The sequence below is a fragment of the Hippoglossus stenolepis genome, chromosome 12, assembly GCF_022539355.2.
Source record: "Hippoglossus stenolepis isolate QCI-W04-F060 chromosome 12, HSTE1.2, whole genome shotgun sequence".
Lineage (NCBI taxonomy): Eukaryota > Metazoa > Chordata > Actinopteri > Pleuronectiformes > Pleuronectidae > Hippoglossus > Hippoglossus stenolepis.
The window spans coordinates 24,015,219-24,036,887 of NC_061494.1; the positions used below are offsets into that span (position 1 = coordinate 24,015,219).

General features: G+C 44.6%; 1 protein-coding gene across 2 annotated transcripts in view; it reads right to left on the minus strand.

Annotated features, from left to right (window-relative positions):
• slc8a1b (solute carrier family 8 member 1b) overlaps positions 1-21,669 on the minus strand; it is a 113,946-nt gene continuing 92,277 nt past the window's right edge. For both annotated transcript variants that reach the window (XM_035172713.2, XM_035172714.2), the window contains exons 7-11: positions 20,311-20,410; positions 12,479-12,664; positions 12,045-12,134; positions 7,066-7,169; positions 1-6,862 (exon numbers count right to left, since the gene is read on the minus strand). In XM_035172713.2, the coding sequence (XP_035028604.1) occupies positions 6,590-6,862; positions 7,066-7,169; positions 12,045-12,134; positions 12,479-12,664; positions 20,311-20,410 (753 nt within the window). In that variant the 3' untranslated portion in view covers positions 1-6,589. The remainder of the gene's footprint in view (positions 6,863-7,065; positions 7,170-12,044; positions 12,135-12,478; positions 12,665-20,310; positions 20,411-21,669) is intronic.

Below are 21,669 nucleotides of genomic sequence, written 5' to 3' on the forward strand. Positions count from 1 at the left end.
TCTCTGAAACACGGTATCCCAAACTTTATTTTATTGGTTTTATCAGAAGTACCATGTACCATGGAGAGCAGTCACAGTTAGTGGCAACACACACACAACGTTCCTCCGTTCAGATGTTGATCAACACAAATCAATTCAAAAACCAAACAAAAAGAAAATTAACAGTGGCAAAAAAAAAAATCTTCATTATACCCAACATTTTAATTTGTGGTTATTGTTCCATTCAAAAAGAAAACACACCAAATCATATCGACAAACATGAAACCCCCGACTACACCCTGTGAGAGCGGAGAGAAGAAGAGAGAGAGGAAAGAAAGACGGGAGAGATGGATGGAGGCAAAGAGTGGAGGTGGAAGAAAGGATCAAGAAGAACAAAAGAGGGGATTGAGTTTGGAAAGATGACGGACGTTCGGAATCGAACACACGGGGATTCGAGTGCAGACAAATGGTGGAGCAGATATACTGAGTGTAAGTATGGATGGATGAAGATGGAAAAACAAAAGAGGGATAAACGACAAGAAGGTGTGAAGCTGCCGGACGAACGTCAGACGGACAAACGTCAGACGGACGAACGTCAGACGGACAGAGCCGACGAATTAAACAGTGACAAGATTGACAAAAGTCCATCTGATATACGTCCACAGCGATGGAGGGAAGAAAGGAGACGGATAAATGAACAGATAGAAAAGAGAGAGCGAGGCAGAGAGAGAGAGAAACAAGCGAACAACTTCTAAAAAAAAGGCAATATATGTCATTGTTGAGTGTAGCGAGTGTTTTAGTTTCCTTTAAATAAATATGTAGAAGTAACTCTCTACGGTCAGATGGCCATGTAGTCCACCTCACTTTTAACACTGTACAGTATATACACAATATTCATCATCATCATTATTATCTCCTTAATGACAAAATAACCTTTAGATGTACATACAGTATTCCTCGCCCTCTCTCTGAGAATACAGCCACGGTATTTGAAGTAGCAAGCAGTGTCTATTATTATTTTTTTGTACAAATAACCCATGCAACTCCCCTATAGAATATTTATTTAAGATATATAACTCCTTAAAGATCTCATCTCTCAATCAATAACAGCAGATATTGCCTTTTTACCAAAAATAACCCTTAATTAATTAGTCATGTGCAAGTTACTCGAAACGAGAAGACGTCACTGCCTTCGTTTAAATTAAAAACAAACCGTCGTTAAGCTCTACGTACATAAAGAAACAAAAAACTGAATAAAAGCCTGAATCTGTACAACATTCAAACCATTTTTTTTGTCAACTCCAGGGGGAATGGGATACGATTCTCTATAACTATATACAGACATGTTATCATTCATGCACAGTATCAACAAGTAGCACATCGACATTCCAAAATATGGAAAACATGGCAGAGGGAGGGCAAAAAGGGGGAGGGGCATCTGGGAGGAGAAAGACGGAACAAAAAGGATTTGCTGCCCGTTTGGTTAATGTGGCAGCGGAGAAAGACGGGTTAGAGACACAGAGGGACAGATAGACACCATAACAATACACATGCTGGGCAGGAGGAGTCCATTTCTGTCTCACTGACCCAGAAATCAATGTATGGCTGTAACTTCATTTTTTTTTTTGTCTTTAAATTTTTATCTTCTTCCTCCTCGTCTTCCTTCTTCCTCTCTTCATCATCCTCCTTTTTTACTTTAAGCGTAGAGAATAGCTCCGGTAATGTTTTCTCTTTTTCTTTTTCCCCAACAGTACGTTAAATGCTGACGCGGCGCTCGGCTCGCACCGGCGTCAGTCCTTCCTTTAGTCCGTTAGTCTGTTGGGAGTCGGTCGGTCAAGAAGCGAACGAGGCAACGAACGAATCATCAATCTTTACATCAGAAGCAACGTCGCTAATGGTACACAACTGATTCAACACCATTGTATTTTTTTTTTCTTACATCAGGTACAACATTATTATTGTGAGTCCAAAAAAACAACAAAATCTCTGTTGCTGTTAACACCAGAAGCAACTTTTGTTAAGGAAACAACGCAGCAGCCGTTTCACGCAAAGCGAAAAGAACCAGTGCTTTTCCTTCATTTGAAACCCTGCCCACTTCGTCAAAACCCCACCAAAGAAGAATCAGATCAAACACTACTGCGATCTACAGCTTGTTCTTCTACTCCTCGCTTGGTCTTAGTGTAAAACCGTATGTACAGCGATGGCCTGTCTGACCGCTGAGCCGTCCCAACCAAGGTAGGAAGCTAAGTCGAAGTGCATTTGCAATTCCTTTCCTCGACGAGTTAGAAAAAACAAACGTTGCAGTTGTGACAAACTTCCCAACTTGGTACGAACACTTTGAACGGCTAACCTGTCATTAGCGCCGCGTAAGACTAGCCTTTGAGTCAAGGTAGAGAGAGGTGGTGCAACAAAGCTGGCGTAGCGAAAGAGCTAACTCCCATAACTGAAAAAGAAAAGTTAGCTTCTTGAAAATTTATGCAGCAAACTAGCTCGATGCTAACAACTACGTTACTGCGAAGCTTTTTACTTCCTCCACAAGTTCACTCTGACGAATTAGGCAGCAGGCGATTTTAAGTAAATCCAACATGATTTAGTTATATTTAAGATAATAAATTGTTAGAGTTACTCAAAAAGTGATGCAATCTGCTTCTACATTATTTCTTTTTTTTTTTTTGCGCAAGCTAGCATTAACTTTTTACAGTGTATAAACCTTCAGCCCCATGCCAGTGAAGAGACAAATGCATACAAATTTAAATAGAAAGGTTCTAGTTAGCGCTTAAACAATATCAAGGCGTCTGTTTGTCTCCTTTCAGAGTGGTAATGAAGTATGAATAATATTTGGTGTTTTAAGAAAGTTCCACTGGTTATAAAACCCTTCACAGGTCGGACTGCAAATATTAAGATTGTGATAGAAAGATTTCCCTTTGGCAAAACAGGGGTAAACTGCCACTCCAAGGCCTTCACATGAGAACAGCTACTCTAACGGAGAGCCACACGTTGTGCAGTGTTTGGCAAATGCAAGCAATCGGACATCTCACTTATTCTTCAGTTTTCGGCTGCCAAAGGGTCATTTCATTCTGGAGTTCCTCCACAAACGCTCGACATTTGCAGCATTTAGAACGTTTTCGTTGGAATTTGTGAGATCGGCCACATTTCAAATCTATTTGATGTTTTACTGGGACACTGACATTTTTTATCCGGTCGTCCTGGAGTGGTTCTCGAGTCCCAAGTGCACGATTTGGTGCGACAGAATTTAAAGTTATCTTCCTCTTCAAGATACTCGGGATTTGCCAAACTCGTCCAATCCAGGGCTCTGCTCAGCTCTACTCTCTCACAGGGGTTGAAAGCTGTCTGTGGATCGAGCCCAGACTACTTACTCTACAGATGACATTTAAAACACTACTTATTATATAATACATCAAGTAAAAAAACACAACATCAGCAGGAAAATTCTGGCCAATTCAGATGCATACAGTGTAGTGCCATTTAAACTATGGACTTTTCGAATGCCTACATATACAGTAAGGTTTGTGAACATTGAGATTTAGGTATTTTGGCTGAACGAGTAAAGTAGTTAACAGTCTGGAGCGTGAACTCTCTGATAGTCGCTGTAGGCTTGAAGATTTAAGTTCTGCACGTGATTCAGGAGACTTGATACTTTTCATTTGTGCAAAAAAACACAAACTTTGGATGTATTTCTTTGCCAGTGACTCGGAGCCTGTGATAATGACAGTTGGTTACGTTTGCACTAAAATGTGGTTGATTTGGAAAGTTAAATATTCTGGTGTTGCCAGTGTTCCAGTATTGATTCATGTTTCCTAGCTCGTCTAGTGTTCGGCAAATTGGTTTTCAAAGGTACCCGGCTGTTGCGTGAGATCATGTTTGGTATCTTTTGTCTTAAAACAGAACTCTGAGTATTTTCAAGTTGCCTTTCAAACCATCCCCACATTAATCGGGCTGGAAGAACGACCCTGTCCCCTCATGCACAAACCTTTCGTAACATCCCAGCTCAAACGTCAGTTCGAAGAGGGCGTAGAAACAGAGCTCGTTGTTAAAACCTCAAATGAATAACTTACACTACAGGGAACTCATCTTAGAACCTGTGTGGGCCTGTATTATAAAGTGAGTTACACTTTAGTTAACTTTTCACCAGCGTAGATCACCTTGGCTACACGACGAATTAGCATCAGCTTAAGGCTCATTTATGCTACTTTTACGTAAGAAGAGATAAGCGTCTGTTTTAAACAAGGATCCGTCGCTGCCCACACTCGAGGGCATAGTGAGAATCTAGATGTTCTCCCTACAAGGAACCTTCTGAACAACTGAAGAAGTATCTCCCTCACGTCTCGCTTCAACTATGGACTACACTGCCCCCCCATGGTTTCGTGTAGTACTGCTGTTTGGTCTGTATCCGTAAGCTTTCAGAAGATGTGTGTTAAATGAATGGATAGGACGGATAGCAGGCTCTATCTGCTTCTGTATCTGATGTTGTGCATAAATGAGCCTTTAAACTACACCATAAAAAGTCAAGACACTTTCATACGAACTTGCTCAAAGCTGGATAAAGAGCCAGATATCACGAGAGCCCAACGTACAGTGGATGAACTCACTTCGTAAGACAGGTCACAGAGGGCGGGTGTGTACGAGTGGTTGTCAAACCTCTGAGTTTATAAAAAGAGATAAATAAAGATGTACCCCATGTTACTGTCGGTACCTTATCGGTTAGTCAAACTACCTCCACACCAACAGCCAATACTTCGTTGGTTTCCAGGGCCTGTATATAAAGGTAGTGGAGGCCGCCTGGGGGAAAACCATAGCAGGTGTAATTTGGAATAAGGCTTATTGCGATTTATAAGCAGACTTTGTAATCAACTGGGAAATTCTCCCATCAGAAGCTGTGTCTGCGGCTCTGATATTTGTGTAACTCTGGATACTTGGCCGGTCGATGTCTGCACTAAATGAAGCTGTGTTACTTATTTTATCGTCTTGTTTTTTTTTGTAGATTTTTCTCTTAAAGCCGCACTGAAGCAAATTCCTACCAACTAAGCGAGTGATGTATGAGGTCGGGGGAATACAAATCCCTGTGAAATAGCCCACCGAGGCTCGATCTGTACGAAGAATCATAAATCAGGGATCAGGAAAAGGGATTAGTGGTTGTTTCTTACAAAGCCCTTGAGGATTTTGATTGGTCCACTGACCAGCCAGCGGGAGGTGGTTAAGACACACTGGGGTAATGACCGAAGCTGTCGAGTGAACCAATAGAAAATCGGCATCAACGTGAGAGAAACGATGACAAGAGGCAGCTACAACAAGGATGACGTTTCACTGAGGGCGGTACTTAACGTTAAAAAGTCTATTGCAATGTTACGATGGACAATGATGGTGGCGATCTCCTTGGTGGAAAACCAGGTAACAGAATTCCACAGTTTAAAAAAAAACAAAACACGTAATATTAACCTAGATATTTATGCAATGATAATAGCTTCTCTAACAGTTTTAAACGGTAGAGCGGCCATTTTGTGTCCTCAGACGCGGCCTTATTAAAGGTAAAAGCACACTAACCCCTTCTCGATTAAAATTAGACCTTAAATCAGTTACACCTACAGTACGAAGCAACGGAAAAGGGCCCGTTCAGGAGCGCATGGCGGAACCGAGACATTCAGATGGAAAGTCGTGGAGCTGCGGCGTACGTCCAGCTCTTATTTACATCTCTAACCTCAGTGATGTTCGCTTCTTCGAATGTGCCCCCAAAGCATTACTCAGCGTTTCTTGAGGCGAGAGCCAGAAAGAACCTCGAATACGAAAAGCACGTCTCATGCTGAGACAGCGAAAAACGAGGAGTTTTTTTTTTTCATCACAGTACTTCACCATCTTCCCACGACACACACAAGCACAGAAACACACAGTCACACAGCAGCACGCTCACAGTTTGTTGTCATTAAACAGTTATGGCAATATGTCCGTCCTCTTCTGATTGTGTTTTCAGGTTGGTCTGGTCATGCATGTACACACTGATGCAGTCTCCTCTCACTGCAGCGGGATGCGGGAGCTGCACAGCTCCCGTGACAGAGGATGAACGCCGTTGTTGAAGCCACGCCTCCCGGGAGCCGCGCCGGTGCGTCAGTACGTTGGTAATTCTTCTCGCTCCTCGTTTTATTAAGACTTGTTTCGATTTCAGTACGTTGAACCAGCTGTGTGTTTATTTCTGTGTTTGTGACTTTGCGGATTCGTTTCTCGAACAGGGGCAGGTTCAAGACAGCTTGATTGGTTTGGATTTATAGGTTGAGACAAAACATGTATTCCTTAGTTTATTCATTTTCCAACAATTTTTCCATCTTCTGAGCCATTTCTCTTGATCCCACGATTCTCCTGTCTGCTGTCATCCTTCAATGTCTCCATACTCCTTCAGATTCTGCTATAAGATGCTTTAATGCGTCCTCCATTCCTTCATCTGTACATCCATCCATTCATCCCTCATTCAATCTATTGCGTAAAGGGGGGGGAGTGATAGATCTATGAGACAGTCTTGATTTGCAAATCCATCCCTTCACCCACCTCCCCTTGGCTTCTCCTTCCATGTTCTCCTTTCCTTCGTCGTCTCCTTGTCATCTTAGAAGCCCGTGATGTGACAGTAGGCCTCCAGTGAGGAGAAGAGGATGTAGAGGAGCCACAGGCTGACGAACAGCATGGTGGTCAGGACCTTCGCAGTCCGAGGCCCGCCCAACTCGCCACCGATCTCCGGCTTCCGTCGGTACATCAGTGTGCCGACGGCGACAAAGGCAAAGATGGTGAAGAGGGTGACGGAGAAGGCCAGCCTGCCGGGGTCCACCCTGAACTCCTCCCCATTGCTTTGGTGGTAGATGGCTGCGATGGACCACGCCACCTGTGGAGCATCAACAGAATACGAGTGAGTAATGAGACATTGGTACAACGGGACGTGTCGTCCATCTTCATATACAGTCACTGCCTCAACCACAGAATTCATACACCAACATGTTTATACACATGAGAGCTATTACTTCTATGGAAGACAAGCCACCCTGTGTTTACACCGGTCAGTGGATCAGTGGACGAGCTGCTACTCACCCCGATGCCCAGGAACACGTTGACAGCATTCGAGCCCGTCACATTACCGATGGAGGCGTCTGCGTACTGATCCTGGATCGCAGCGACCTTACTGGCAAAGGTATCTGAGTGAACAGAGGGAGATCAGAACATCAATTCAACTCATTCAACTCCACAGATCAAAAGGTCATATAAACATTATCAGCAGCATCACTGTCTTTTTTCAAGTCAGAATATTTTCATGTTTTAGATTTAGATCGTAAAATAATTTCTGAATCCAACAGAGAGGAAAGGGATGATTGTTTAAGTGACTTTTAAAAGGTTGAAGTAATAAAAGATGTTTTACAGCCGACTGTGTCTCAAAGAAAACAAACTGAGCTCGACACGAACCAGTCGATCAGTTCTTTGTGTTCGAACCCGACCGGATGCACCTGATGTGAGAAGCAGCTTTTCTCACGCATGGTTATTAAAAAACCAGCTGAGCCAAAGAGATCGACCAGAACCCAAATATCATCTCAACGTTTTGTCCGAACACGGTGCCTCTAAGTTTTACTTTACATTTCTTTCGTAGTAATATACATGTTGGCATGAAATTTGTTCAGGACAATAATGTCTCTAATCCAGTGCGCACCTCTAAAGCGGAGGCTTAAGTCCACAGGTTCGATTCCGAGCCCTGTGGTGCGTATCCTCCCTAATTCTCTCTGCTCATTTCATTATTATTCTCAACAAAGGCAAAATGTCCGAAAATTATCCTAAAAAAATGTCTCTAAAAGAAAATGAATCCCTTGACTTTGCTGAGACGTTGACCTTTCTCCTGAGCCAACATTAGTCCAGATTCTTATTAAGAACCTGTCCGGACCACTTAGTTGATGACAAGAGGAATAAGACATCTGGACTCTGGGGACAACTTGGCCTTTCTGCCTCTGCCACCATCAGTCCACACTCTTCTTATATTACTGTCATTTAACCAGTGCAGCACTGACCATGAACGTAAACGGTTATTCTGTGTAGATTGAGAGTTACTGACTGAAAGTAGAAACAGATTCACTCTTGTTGACCTCCAGAACTCGGCATGCTGACATCTACAGTTACGTGGAACCATAGCTGGACTGAAGGATGCGCTTCATAAATGCAGAACCCTTAGAACCAGTAATACACAACACAGTGCAAATCCTGTTTTCCACATTCAGATTGAAAACCTTAAATTAGAAACCACGATCTTTAATCCTGTTTCAGAGATCCGTCGCTGGCAGCCAGCACGGGACAGATTTGGTCCGAGATCAGTTACTTTACGAGGCTGAATCTCAGTCTGCAGGGGCAAACAAATCTTGGCCTGACAACTAATCAGCATTGTGCTGCTTTAGGCCCCAAATTTCCCTCGGTTTCATGTCTGCCAAACTGCAGCCGCTCCAAAGGGATGCTCCTCCGGACCGGGCTGAAAGGAGCTTTGGACTCCGAGCCAAGTCCCAACAATGGGCTCTTCGCTGAGAGCACAATGGTCAGTTAGTCCTCTTTCTCCCTCGCTAACGTTCTGGCCGTCCACTCGTCATTAGTGATTTCTGTCCTCTTGCCTTTAGCTGTCGGATGCAGCTAAAGGAGATAAAAACCTGGAGCGGAGGAGAATGGGAGGTGGAGGAGCTTTGTTGAAGTGGAGGCCGATCTGGCCGTGGAAAAGAGGACAAGGAGGAGGAGAGAGAGGACGGACGAGGCAAAGTGCCAACAAGTCCCGAAAAGATAAATCTCCCCAAACACCTTAAAGCCCCGAGGAGCCGCCTGCTGGGCTTAACTGGGTGTGTAGACTCTGTTTGTGTGTCTGTTTGTGTGAGGGAGTGATGCAAAGTCCTGTGTGTGTGTGTGTGCATCAATTAGTCTTTGAGAGCTTGTGTGCCTGATTGAGTGGGTTAATGCATGGTTGCTTGTGTGTGTGTGTGTGTGTGTGTGGAACAGGTTCCACTCCGCAGCTCCTTCTGTGAATGTCAGCCTCCCTCGAGAGTTTACTGCCCTTTTCCTCTGCCTCACTGTCAATCACTCTCTCTCTCTCTCCTCTCTCTCTCTCTCTCTCTCTCTCTCTCTCTCTCTCTCTCTCTCTCTCTCTCTCTCTCTCTCTCTTCTCTCTCTCTCTCCCTCTCTCTCTCTCTCTCTCTCTCTCTCTCTCTCCCTCTCTCTCTCTCTCTCTCTCTCTCTCTCTCTTGTCTCTCTCTCCTCTCTCTCTGTCTCTCTCTCTCTCTCTCTCTCTCTCTCTCTCTCTCTCCCTCTCTCTCCCCTCTCTCTCTCTCTCTCTCCTCTCTCTCTCTGTCTCTCTCTCTCTCTCTCTCTTCTTCTTCTCTCTCTCCTCTCTCTCTCTCTCTCTCCTCTCTCTCTCTCTCTCTCTCTCTCTCTCTCTCTCTCTCCTCTCTTCTCTCTCCTCTCTCTCTCTCTCTCTCTTTCTTCCTCTTCTGTCTCTCTCTTCTCTTCTCTCTGTCTCTTCTCCCTCCCCTCTCCTCTCTCTCTCTCTCTCTCTCTCTCTCTTCTCTCTCTCTCTCTCTCTCTCTCTCCTCTCTCTCTCTCTCTCTCTCTCTCTCTCTCTCTCTCCTTCTCTCTCTCTCTCTCTCTCTCTCTCTCTTCCTCTCTTCTCCCTTCTCTTCTCTCTCTCTCTCTCTCTCTCTCTCTCTCTCTCTCTCTCTCTCTCTCTCTCTCTCTCTCTCTCTCTCTCTCTCTCTCTCTCTCTCTCTTCTACTCTCTCCATCCTGTCGTCTCTTGCTTGACCTGCTGTGCAGCATTGATGGAAATCGGACCATCCTGCTACATGTGAGGATCTTTGTTTTTGTGAGAAAACCGGCGACTTGTGGCCTTTAGCTCTTGTGACACCAACATGTTGGTCAGAGGGCAAATATTCAGCAGGTCCTATAATATAGTTACAAATGATATTGATAGATAGGGATTTATGTTGGTGAAAAGAAAAACTATAGTCACCAGAATCTGAGGAAGGTTTAATCAAATCTTATTAACCTTCCAAATCCAAAAATCTGATAGTTAATGAATACTCTGATAATGGTTGAGTTGAATGATTATTTAGATTATGGATCAATCCGACCAATGATTTCTTGATCTAGTGTTCCAGCAAATGTTGGACATCAGTCCTTGATAAATACCTTGATACCTAAACGTCTTGTCCTGCCTCCTGCTGCTCTGGAAACGTCCCTGTTGTCCTGAAACCTCCTGATCCACTGTTTTTCTATCTCTGCCTGTCTCGAGTGGATTTTGTCTTTGTTTGTTCTTTTGTTTGCCGCGACTGAATAAAGATGAATTGTTTGCGACTTGGTATCTGTGTGTCTGACTCGTGCATTTGAGTTCTCCAGATCCTGGGTGGTTGAATTCTAAAGTCTAAATGTATTTTTTGATCTTCCCTTGTCGATACCAGTCCCACTTTAAATACACTTTAAGTGATGCAGCTCCGATCTTCTAGCTGAAGTTTCCCGAGCTCTACCCCTGTTGTTTTCTTCCCATTCCCCCGCGCCTGTGCGTGTGTGTGTGCGTTCACCAGGGTAACTGTGATAAACGAGGTTAATCATCATGGAACCACAGCTCAGGATGGGTTTTATTAACCGTAATAACCACAGAACTGGAGGTGGGACTCTTTGTGTGAGTGTGTGGGCCACGGGAGGTTGTGTTAATAAGGCTGAGAGCCTCTGAAAGGCCGAAGCACTTTGTTTCCATTCGGCAGCTGCACACATTGTGGTTGTGAGTCTGTGTGTGTGTGTGTGTGTGTGTGAGCATCTTTCTGTGTTCCGCTGGAGTCTGACATGACAAACAGCCCTATGGTAATAACACCCGGTGGCCACAGTATAGATGTGTGTGTGTGTGTGTGTGTACACCTATGTATGTTAAGCTTTGAGTCGTACACGTAGAGTATATGAGAGTATGTATGTTTATGTGTATATATGTGTGTGAGTCAGGAGACTGGGGCCAAGGTTAAAACCCATTTAAGCAGCTGAGGATGATTCATGCTGCTGTCTGCAGAGCTGCTTCCTCCAACAGGCTCCTACATATACAAACACACTGCACGGACTGAAAACCACTGGTTCTGTGTAATATCTGAATCTAACCGAGGGGCCAGAGGATGCTCCCTGAAAACAGGAGTCACTGTGAAACTATTTCTTCCATCTGCTGTGTAGGTTTGACTTCGCCTCCACTAAACTGCAGTTAAGTGATTATTACACCCAAAGCAGATTTAGAATATTATCATGACACAAGAGATCTGATGATCAAGTCCAAGAAATTTTAATTTAAAGATTAGAAATGAACCATAATAACCGTACAATCTCAAAAGAGCTTATTTGATCGATTTCCTAGATAATAAAAACCACACTAATCTTTATCTGTATGGGGATTTTCTTAATAAAGTTATGATGAAAGCAGATGTATAAAGTCTAACCTCAGCTCTCAGTAATTGTGCTGCTTGGTCACCTTTTGACGCGTCTCACCTGCAGCCTGCGACATCGTGCGTCACTAGTTTCTACACAGATATTTAATCATTTCAGTTTTGAACATATTTCACTTTAGTTCTTTTCTGCAACTTGGCCGCTGCCACAAAATGTTCAGTAAAAGTTTACTGGCTAAAGAGAGTTTACATTTAGTTTAACTTTCCTTCTTTTTCCTTTTTACATTATAAACCACGGCTGATTTGTTTCATTTGACTGTTTTTTAGAAGAACACTAACTTTAGAGAGCATTTTATAAACAGTGAGTCAGCTTAAACACTGTAGAAAAGAAATGAGGCGAATAAAGCTTCTAAAAACCGAAGCAAAGAATTGGAAATGTCAGAGTATGAACCCTGAAGGGATCATTGACTAACGCACATTTATTTCTAAATTGAACACCTCTGGGTGTTGTCTGCTCATAAGGGCCTTTTGGAGAGAGACAGGTCTTCGATTGAAGCTGGCAGAACGCAGCAGGATATTTAAGATAAAGCTGAATTATCAGATGTATCTGAACATGTAGTGTTTGTGCTCACACACTTACCTGGTACAGAGGTTCCCAAGGCAACAAAGACGACGGCTGTGACGGAGTCCTTCAGGCCGACTGTGCAGCCGAAATGAGAAGCAAGGTCCCCTGGAGCAAAAGAACAGGAAGGAACGTGAGCGCTAAAAGATTTTACAAATGAAAAACATAATTCTGTAACGACCTCCAGAGAGGAGGTTATGTTTTCACCCCTGTCCAAACAGACTACTGTGCTGGAAGGATGAGGAATAGGTTCATTTTGGTTTCTCTTTCTTTAACATTGTAAGATGAGGCACTTTACATAATTTTCCTAAAACAATTCATGGATCAGACACGTACAGGGGACTGATAAGTGTGTGTAATTTGGTACGGATCTCAGTTAAAGAGTTCCACTAAGCGCTCGTCTCAGATGTGATTGTTGTGGTCTTTAAAGTAAACTGGTGAACTGGTCGTACCAATGAGGCCGGTGAGCAGGCCGATCATGCATATGGACACGACGAAACAGGCCCAGCCGTTCCAGTAGTCTGTGGGCGGGACGAAGGCGAACAGAACCTTCCAGAACACGGTGAGGAAGTGCATGACGTAGTCGAAACATGACGGCAGCTTCTCCTCCCCGCACTCGTCGTCGTCATCGTCCTCACCTGCGGGTTGGAAGAGGAGTTAAAGGTTAAAGGTGGAGTTCTGCCCGAGCAGCTGTTTAATCTACCGTTGATTTGACCAAATCAGCTCCAGCCTCCCGGGAAAGAGGAGCTGATGGTGGCAGCTGATGTTTCTGTCCACGACCGACCAGAGACGCTTGAAGTGCAAATGAAAGTAGAAGTCCAGGGACAGAAATGTCCCGTGTAGACATTTATACAGAGATAAAAACACTCTCTTTGACAGACGGTGTGTGTGTGTGTGTGTGTGTGTGTGTGTAATGTCAGTATCAAAGTGTAATCACAGCCTCAGGACGTGGACAACAGCCAACAACGTCCTGTTTGGGTTTGTTGTGATGTGCATGTGTGTTTGTGTGTTGATTCTCGTATGTCTACGGAACACGGGGAATAGTTGAATCATGAATTTCAAATGACTTTTTTCACTCAGTGAAAGTGCAACACACACACACACACACAGACACACACACACACAGACACACATCATTAGCATTCCCTGCGCTCCTGTGCTCGGCTGTGGTTCTGCTCTGCTTCTAAATGAGTTCAGTGAACGAGTGAAGGAGATCACCTGCACCGCGCTGACTGGCTGGAAACCAGTGAGAGCCCTGATCTCTGATTGACTTCCCCCAGCGTCTGACCTCGTAAGAACAGACGATGCATTCTAATCCCACACTGACCCACCAGGCACCTGCACTGGGAACTGGGCCTCGTTTGAAGAACCTCCTTCAACCAGCACAACTGTTTATCTTCCTGAAGCCGCGGCCATGCTTGATGGATCGGTCGCCAACTGTGAAGACAATATTACACCTCTCCCTTTTGGGCTCGAGGTGACTCTGTGAATTCTTTCTCTAAACGTTAGGCCGCTGAGAAATACACAACTCTCCCGGAAAAAAGGCGAAGAAGAAGAAGAAGAGGAACTGCAAACAGGACGGTTTGGGCTCTGGCTTGTTTCCTCCAAGAGCAACTTTTTTGTCTTGTCAAACTATTTGCTGTAGTTTTTCCATAGTTTCTTGCAGAATCGCTCGTCTTTGCCAGCAGCCTCTGTGATCTCCCTCCAGCAGCCATCTGACAACCTCCAGGCTCCTTCACTGATGAGGCACCACAAGAAGGGACGGAGATTCTGGCGCTTGTCAGGACGGCAAGCGATGACTCGGCTTGAAGCGGGTCTACGGGTCTGCTGGGGTCCAAAGACCAGTTTGTGTCTTCCTTTATCTTTAGGTTTTATATTATAGCACCGCCAGTAAAGATATTTATCTTTATTCACTGGATAACTTTCCGAAAAGAATTTCACCCTCAACAATTTTACTGTGAAGAAATTGAAAATGTAGAAACTGGAACTTAAATAAGAACCAAACTGAGACTCTCTCTCTCTCTCTCTCTCTCTCTCTCTCTCTCTCTCTCTCTCTCTCTCTCTCTCTCTCTCTCTCTCTCTCTCTCTCTCTCTCGAGCATCCTTCAGTTTCCCAGATGGATAAATTACAGTCTTTTGAAATATGTCCTTTCTGGGATGGAATACAGTCGAGATCACAGACAGGATAATAACACATCAGCAGAAAGGCCAGTTGAACAGTTGAGTCGTCCTCAGCTCGATTTATAACCAGGATGCTTAGAGACACTTTGCTGACCTTCTGTTGTAAGTAGAAACGTTACTGACTTGATATTTCATGACTGAAATATCAAGTCATGAACCACGGCCAAGATTTTGTCTCGTGCAATTACTGCACGTTAGCATGAGTTAACACAAAAATGAATGTGCTGCAGTAAAGGGCCAGTAAACTTCCTCGGGGGGGGGGGGCTCATGTAGCGTGGTGGAGGTAATTAAAAACAAACGAGTCCCTTTTCAGAGTGAACGCTTGGAACGAATCAAATCATCAACTTTAAATGAACAGAAGAAGAAGTGCAGAGAGCAGGGGTTACACACACACAGACACACACACACACACACAGACTTATAAAACAAGAGCCTCTACCTGCATTATGTCACTTTTTAACTTCCCTCCCAACTGCACAGTCTGCCATGACTGTGGCAGACTCATCCCTTCTTCTCTATCTCTCTTCTTCATGCCTGATTCTCTCTCTCTCTCTCTCTCTCTCTCTCTCTCTCTCTCTCTCTCTCTCTCTCTCTCTTTGTCTCTTTGCCGTCCGTCGGTCGTAACATTGATAAAGTGGTTCTCCAGAAGTCATTTATTACTTCTCTCCCTTTTCATATCGGGTCTTATTTTGCTGATGTGGCTTTTATGCAACTGAATATTCTCCGAGACCTTTCATGCTTCGTCCCTTTAAATCGTCCTCATCCCTCTAAAACCTTCTGTCACTTTCTAAATGCCATTGTCAGTGTCATCCCTTTATTCTCTCTCTGTGTGTGTGTGTGTGAGAGAGAAATATTCTAGTTTGTATTTATTTGCTAATAATAAACATTTCTCATCTGTCAGCTGCTAACATGTTTTTCCATTGAGAGGCACGACAATGTGACCTCCTCTCACAGAAACATCTCCTCTCACACGTATCAGGACGGTCTCTCTCTCCCTCCAGGTGTGTGTGTGTGTTATCTGCTGCTCACGGAGCGTTCCCATAGGTCAGGCTCTCTACAGGCTGCTGGCCAAGCAAGGTGCACGTGCACGAGCGGACCGAGCGCTGCAAGTGATACGGTCTGAGCTCAGGGGACGTCTGTGCAACGCTGCTTGTATCACACGTATCAAAGACTCACACGCACACACACACACACACGCACACACACACACACACACACACACACACACACACACACTGTTGACGTGCACACACTCTGAATCCCAAACGGAGGCAGGAACATCAGACGCCCCCAGTGCACTGTGGGTAATATCCCCCGCGCAGCAGAGGGACGCAGCCTGTCATTCGTCCCTGCTTCTCCCAGCGCAGCCACAGTGAGGAACGCTCATCGCATGTTTGTTATTCACACAGACGATCACATCGGAGTCACAGGAACGAGCGGCTGTGGCTGTCAGGAATAAATCTGAGTCACATTTTCAGAGCCTGGTTGGTCTTTTATCAACCCCCACACACACACACACACAGAGCTGAATCCGTCCTCAATACTCTGCTGCATGAAATAAAACAACTATTATCCAAACCTCCATCGTGCCTGACCCGCTCTGGAACATCTGTTCTGTCCAGAGAGGACTCGTCTCACAGAACATCCTTGAAAATGCATTAGAACATGTTTTGTCGTTCCTCTTTCAGACGCTTCATTGGAACAGTGTCACGGACGGTCCATCGCTGAATGAGTCAGTCCCCCCCCCCCTGAATTTGATTCAATTCAGTAAATGAGTTCAACTTGTGGTCGGTTTGCACTTTTATTCTGTTCCTGAATCAGCCTCCAAACAACAAGGCTCCTTCTTCTGTCAATGTTTTTCCTCAAATACCTGCACTAGTAACTCACACACACACACACACACACACACACACACACACACACACACACACACACACACACACAGAGGAGCAGGTGATGAACAGTGTGGTGTGGTCTCAGTAATTACAATTACAGGGCAGTGGAGTGTGCAGTGGCTGAACATCAATCTCTTTCTCTTTCCTTCACATTTTCCCTCACTCTATCCTAACAATCTCCCTCTCTCTCGCTCTCTCTCTCTCTGTCTCTCTCTCTCTCTCTCCCTCTCTCTCTCTGTCTCTCTCTCTCTCTCTCTCTCTCTCTCCCTCTCTCTCCCTCCCTCTCTCTCTCCCTCTCTCTCTCTCTCTCTCTCTCTCTCTCTCTCTCTCTGTCTCTCTCTCTCTCTCTCTCTCTCCCCTCTCGCTCCTCGCTCTCGCTCTCTCTCTCTCCCCCTCCTCTCTCTCTCTCTCTCTCTCTCTCTCTCTCTCCTCTCTCTCTCTCCCTCTCTGTCTCTCTGTCTCTCTCTCTCTCTCTCTCTCCCTCTGTCTCTCTGTCTCTCTCTCTCTCTCTCTCTCTCTCTCTCTCTCTCTCTGTCTCTCTCTCTCTCTCCCTCTCTCTCTCTCTCTCTCTCTCTCTCTCTCTCTCTCTCTCTCTCTCTCTCTCTCTCTCTCGCTCCTCCCGCTCTCGCTCTCTCGCTCTCTCTCTCTCTCTCTCTCTCTCTCTCTCTCCCTTGATTTCCTTTCCATTGATTTTTATTCTCTCCATATTGTTTGTGCCTGTCCTCTTACACTAAGTTCTCTAAATATCAGATATGGCTTTAAAACTAATAAAATGACACATCACGAGTATCGCACAAATAAGAGTTGAAACAAACATATATTAAAAATCGACCCAGATGTGCACTTGTGTATTATTGTCATTCCATTTATATGTGTTATATAAACAGGTGTTTGCTGTGTGACAGAATTACCTGGTCAGGTTTCCTGATACCACGACGCTATCGACACCACGACATTTCAGCATCAGCGTGAGATCAGGTTATGCGATCACAAACTTAGGTAGGATTAGGGAGAGATCGTTACGGTTTACAGAAATTGAAATTGACGCCTGTCTACCGTGTCATATTCAGGGGCTTTGTTCAGCCAACCGTCTTCCTCCTTAATCCTGGGATCAGACCTGATATCAGCCTGTTGATAAGCCGACTCGGTTAAGAGTTCATTAATCTCAGTGAGTGGGAAGGTCGCTGGGATCGCCTTCCCAGTATGTGTGTTACGCAATGGTTGGTCAGGGTCCAACATGCGCTCTGAATCATCAGCCTGAGCTGTGAGACCTCAACATCACTACCATCTGACGTCAGACGCCTTGCACAAGCCATTGCACTAGAATTGTCAGTTTGATCTATGTGATCAATAATCTGACACAGTTTCCGTCTCAAAAGATGAAAAGATCATCACGTGTTTCCATCCCTGGAGGTTTGTCTGTGCTAAAACAACAAGTTACCACCATAGTCATCATCTGCAGGTTCGCACCCTGTGATGTCAGGTCTGTTTTCTCACCAGACTCATTCAGTGTAGTTGCTCTACTCCTACAAAATAAAGTATAATGATAACAAACACCTCCTCCAGCTTTAACCTTTAAGGTTCATACCTTCTTTCCTGCAGCCGTTTACCATATGAAAGCAAACATTGTGAAAGATAAACACGTGATGCTCTTGAAGAATAAAACACACATTCAGAATTCCGCTCTATCAATCCGCTCAGTAAACTCGTCAGTGTTTGATAAGGTCACACACGTGCAGGACCAAACATCGGTGAACACAATCTCTCACTGCCTCTCACGACTCAACATCAGGCACGTAACCAACACAAAAAGACACACATGAGGGAAATGGGTCAGTGTGCATATGCAACACAACAGCACGCTGACATTTCAGAGGGCTTTAGTGGCAGACTAAATGCAGGTCTCTTGCTTTGAAATGAATGTCACAGTCTCGGCAGCAGTTTGTGGGCGTGTGTGCGCGCACATACGTGCACGTCAGCACCAGTGCACGTCAGCACCAGTGCCAAACTGGTGTTATGATGTGGACCCGTCCGATGAGCCTCGGAAGCTTTTAAATGTCCTCTCGTGGACGCCAACTCAGCAGCATCCAACCTTCCACTAGTTGAAGTGATGAAGTGATGAGACAACAACAGACCTTTTGACACGTATGAGGGTGAAATCGTTTCTGGAGGGTTTTCAGAGCTCGGACATCTTGATCACTTCAGAAACCAGAATACGGACGAGAGACACAGTGAGAAATTCTAAATGTCTCCGGTCAAGGTGAGGGAATATCTGAGGCTCCTTTGAATTTGAATCTGGATTCTTATCTGATAGGTTTGAGAGGAGATAAGAGAGTGAGGCAGGATGACAGAGGGAGGGGGGGGGAGGGAACGAAGCCAGGAGGAGAGGAAGAGGGACAGAGAGTTAAGATTAGTTGGAGCTGGCTTATCACAGTGTATTAACTCCACCACTGTATCAGTGACACAGGCTCTGGACTTGTTCAGGCCCCGGAGCCAGCACAGTGTGTTTAAGCTGCCAAGTTACAGCATGTCTCCTTTTGGGCTCATTGTGTAAGAGTGTGCGCTCAGTCTGAACAAAAGAAGTGTGTGTGTGTGTGTGTGTGTGTGTGTGTGTGTGTGTGTGTGTGTGTGTGTGTGTGTGTGTGTGTCATGTCCACATGCTGCGTCCACAACAACGGAAAGGATCTCCGAGAACAGATGTCTGAGATTATCTTATCTGTGGAGAGATGAGCTGCTCCTCATCGTTCTTCTTCCTCTCTTTCTTCTCCCACCTTCCAGGTCCCGGCTGTTGGAGCCATTTTGGAACATTTTACTTTATCCAATGATCAAATTGTTTTTTTTTTTACATGTGTTACGTCATGTTTCATTTCTTTTTCTGCTTTTCAATTCTTCCTTGCTTCCTTTCAGTAGGTTTCACCTCTTCCTACAACCGTTAATCTTTATCTCCATCCATTCATCCTGGATCCGTCATTCTCCTCCTCTCCTCTTTGCCTCAATCATGGCTTCAACACGTTTGTAATCCGCAGGAGACGTAATTAATCTCTGACCTCCCTTTAAGTGGGGGAGGTAGATGGAGGGAGAGTGTGTGTGTGTGTGGGAGGAAACGAGTTAAGGCAGAGTGAAAGAGAGTAAAGGAAATGAAAGGAACAAGGTTGGGAGAATAGTGGACTATTATAAAGTAAGTTCTATAGAATACCGTCTCTCGTCCGTCTCTGCTCTCGTTCTTCTTCTCACAAACAGAGACGAGGACGATGTTGTTTCCACCGCTGATGTTTGTCTAACCAATCACCTGCCACTGTGATGTGTAAGCATCCAATCACTGAGAGTGTGTCTTACAATAAAACCTTATTCTTCAGTGGAAAGTGCACACACTGCTTTTTTAACCGCATACACACACACACACACGCATACACAAACACAAACACACACACACCACTCTGTCAGCCTAGACAAGCTAATCCCAGATAAGAGAGTGGAGACAGGCCTTTTCATTAACGGCATCGGCTCGCCAACAAAGGCTGGCTGACAGGATGGAGCACAAACACACACACACACACACAGACACACACAGGACACAGTTATTTGAAGGTGCAGTGTTTGAGCGGACTATAGACAAACAGTGCTCTAACAGAAAAGCAGTTTCAAAGACGGTAACAGCAGCAAATGAGGAGACTTTGTTTGTCCAGGTTCAATTCACGATGATTATCTGCTCTACTTTCATTCAAACAAACAGCTTTGTCCTGATTTAACAGTGATTTGCTCCTTTTATAGCGTTTTCTTTACCTGCATGAGAGATTCATGACAGTGTCCTTAATATTCTGATGTTAGTTGAGCTGTCAGAAATAAGCCAGACACAGTTTTTTGTAATAATTATTAATCAGCACTTTTTACTTGTCACCCGTTACTGCCTATACTTCCAAGCCTCCTGTATGTCACGTGGTTGCTAAGCAAACCATCCACTGGAGGAAACGCAGAGTTGTGAGTCCCTGACTAAATGGAGATGGGGGAGGAGGTTGTGATGATGTTCAGCAGAAGCAGCTGAAGTAACAACACCCACAACCAGTCACTTTCAATATAATATCACATCTGGTGATGTTTATCTGCATCAAACCATCAAACCAAACCAGTCTGCGTTCGAGTAAACACACACACACACAGACACGGACACACGGACACACACGGACACATGGACACACACACTGGTCTTACCTGCGCTCACAGTGATGGCCTCTATGAACTGGTCTCTCCAGCTGTTGGTTCCCACCAGCAGAGCCAGGTTGGTCTTCTTGATCAGCTTGTCCACGGTGTTCTGACAAAACACAGACGGATCAAAACAGTTAAACATGAGACAGAGTAACAAGATGCAATATGGTTTCATCACCTTTAATAACGACAACAAAACATCTTATTCTGCTCAGAGCCACACACACACACACACACACACACACACACACACACACACACACACACTGGTCCAACTCATCTCTGAAGCTATTTGCACTCAGTGAAATATTCAATTACAATATTTCTTATGGCTTCTATCAAATGCAAATAGTCTATGGCTGCAGCCATTTATATGCATTTCCCAAAATTCATCCACAAACTCAGCTGCTTTGAATGTTTGGCTGCAAAGAATTTATCATGAGGTGTGAATTTAACAGAACTTTACAGAATGATTGAAGGACAGTTTCACTACTGGAGGTTTCTCTGCTTCTTATTCTAGTTCTTCCTCAACTCCCTCGCTGATACCTCACATCCTCATTCCTCGTTTCCTTTCCTGTCTCCTTCATTCCCAGTATTTGAGTGTCTTTGTTGTTTTCTTCAAAAGAAAGAAACTATGACAGATTGAGATAACACACACACTCAGTCGTGTACACACAGACACACACACACTCACACACAGTGTAATTAGCGAAGCGGTGGGGATTGCTTCCTCCTCTTCTTCTCTCCACTTCAGAGGGAAACTGGGGCGCTAATTGTGTTGAATGGAGCTCTGGGGTGTAAATACAGTGTGTGAGCAGCTTTACTCTGCCTCCTGAACGTGGAGTGTTTATTTAACTCTCCTCTTCTTGCTTCGTCCCTTCAGACTCCGATGGACTGGTGTGGGCGTGCTTCTGCAGTACAACCAGTATGTGGTGCTATAATCCCCAGTGAAGACCCGGCTGAGGGCCATGTATCTGATAAATACCCATAATCCAATGCACCAAGATAAATCTCCTTCTCTCCCTCCCCTGACGATCCGTCTTTCTCACCCGAGTGACATTTTCTCCGAGGACACGCCTCCCTCCCACGTCTCTGCTCTTTAAGCAAATTATCATCGTTTTTGTTGGTGAAGCTCAAATTGTGTTGTTTTTACCCCGTGTGGGTCATTCAGGACGTAAACATCAGGTGTGACTGGGGGACAGACGCTCGTTCTGACTTCTGTCTGTCATCATCACTTCTTACACACAAATACATGAGGACAAGACACAACTTAAGACTCTTAAGACTCTTAACATGTCAAATAACTGTTTCTTTCTATGACTTCATCACTACAAGGATTTTCTGACAGAGACAGTGATGGACTAC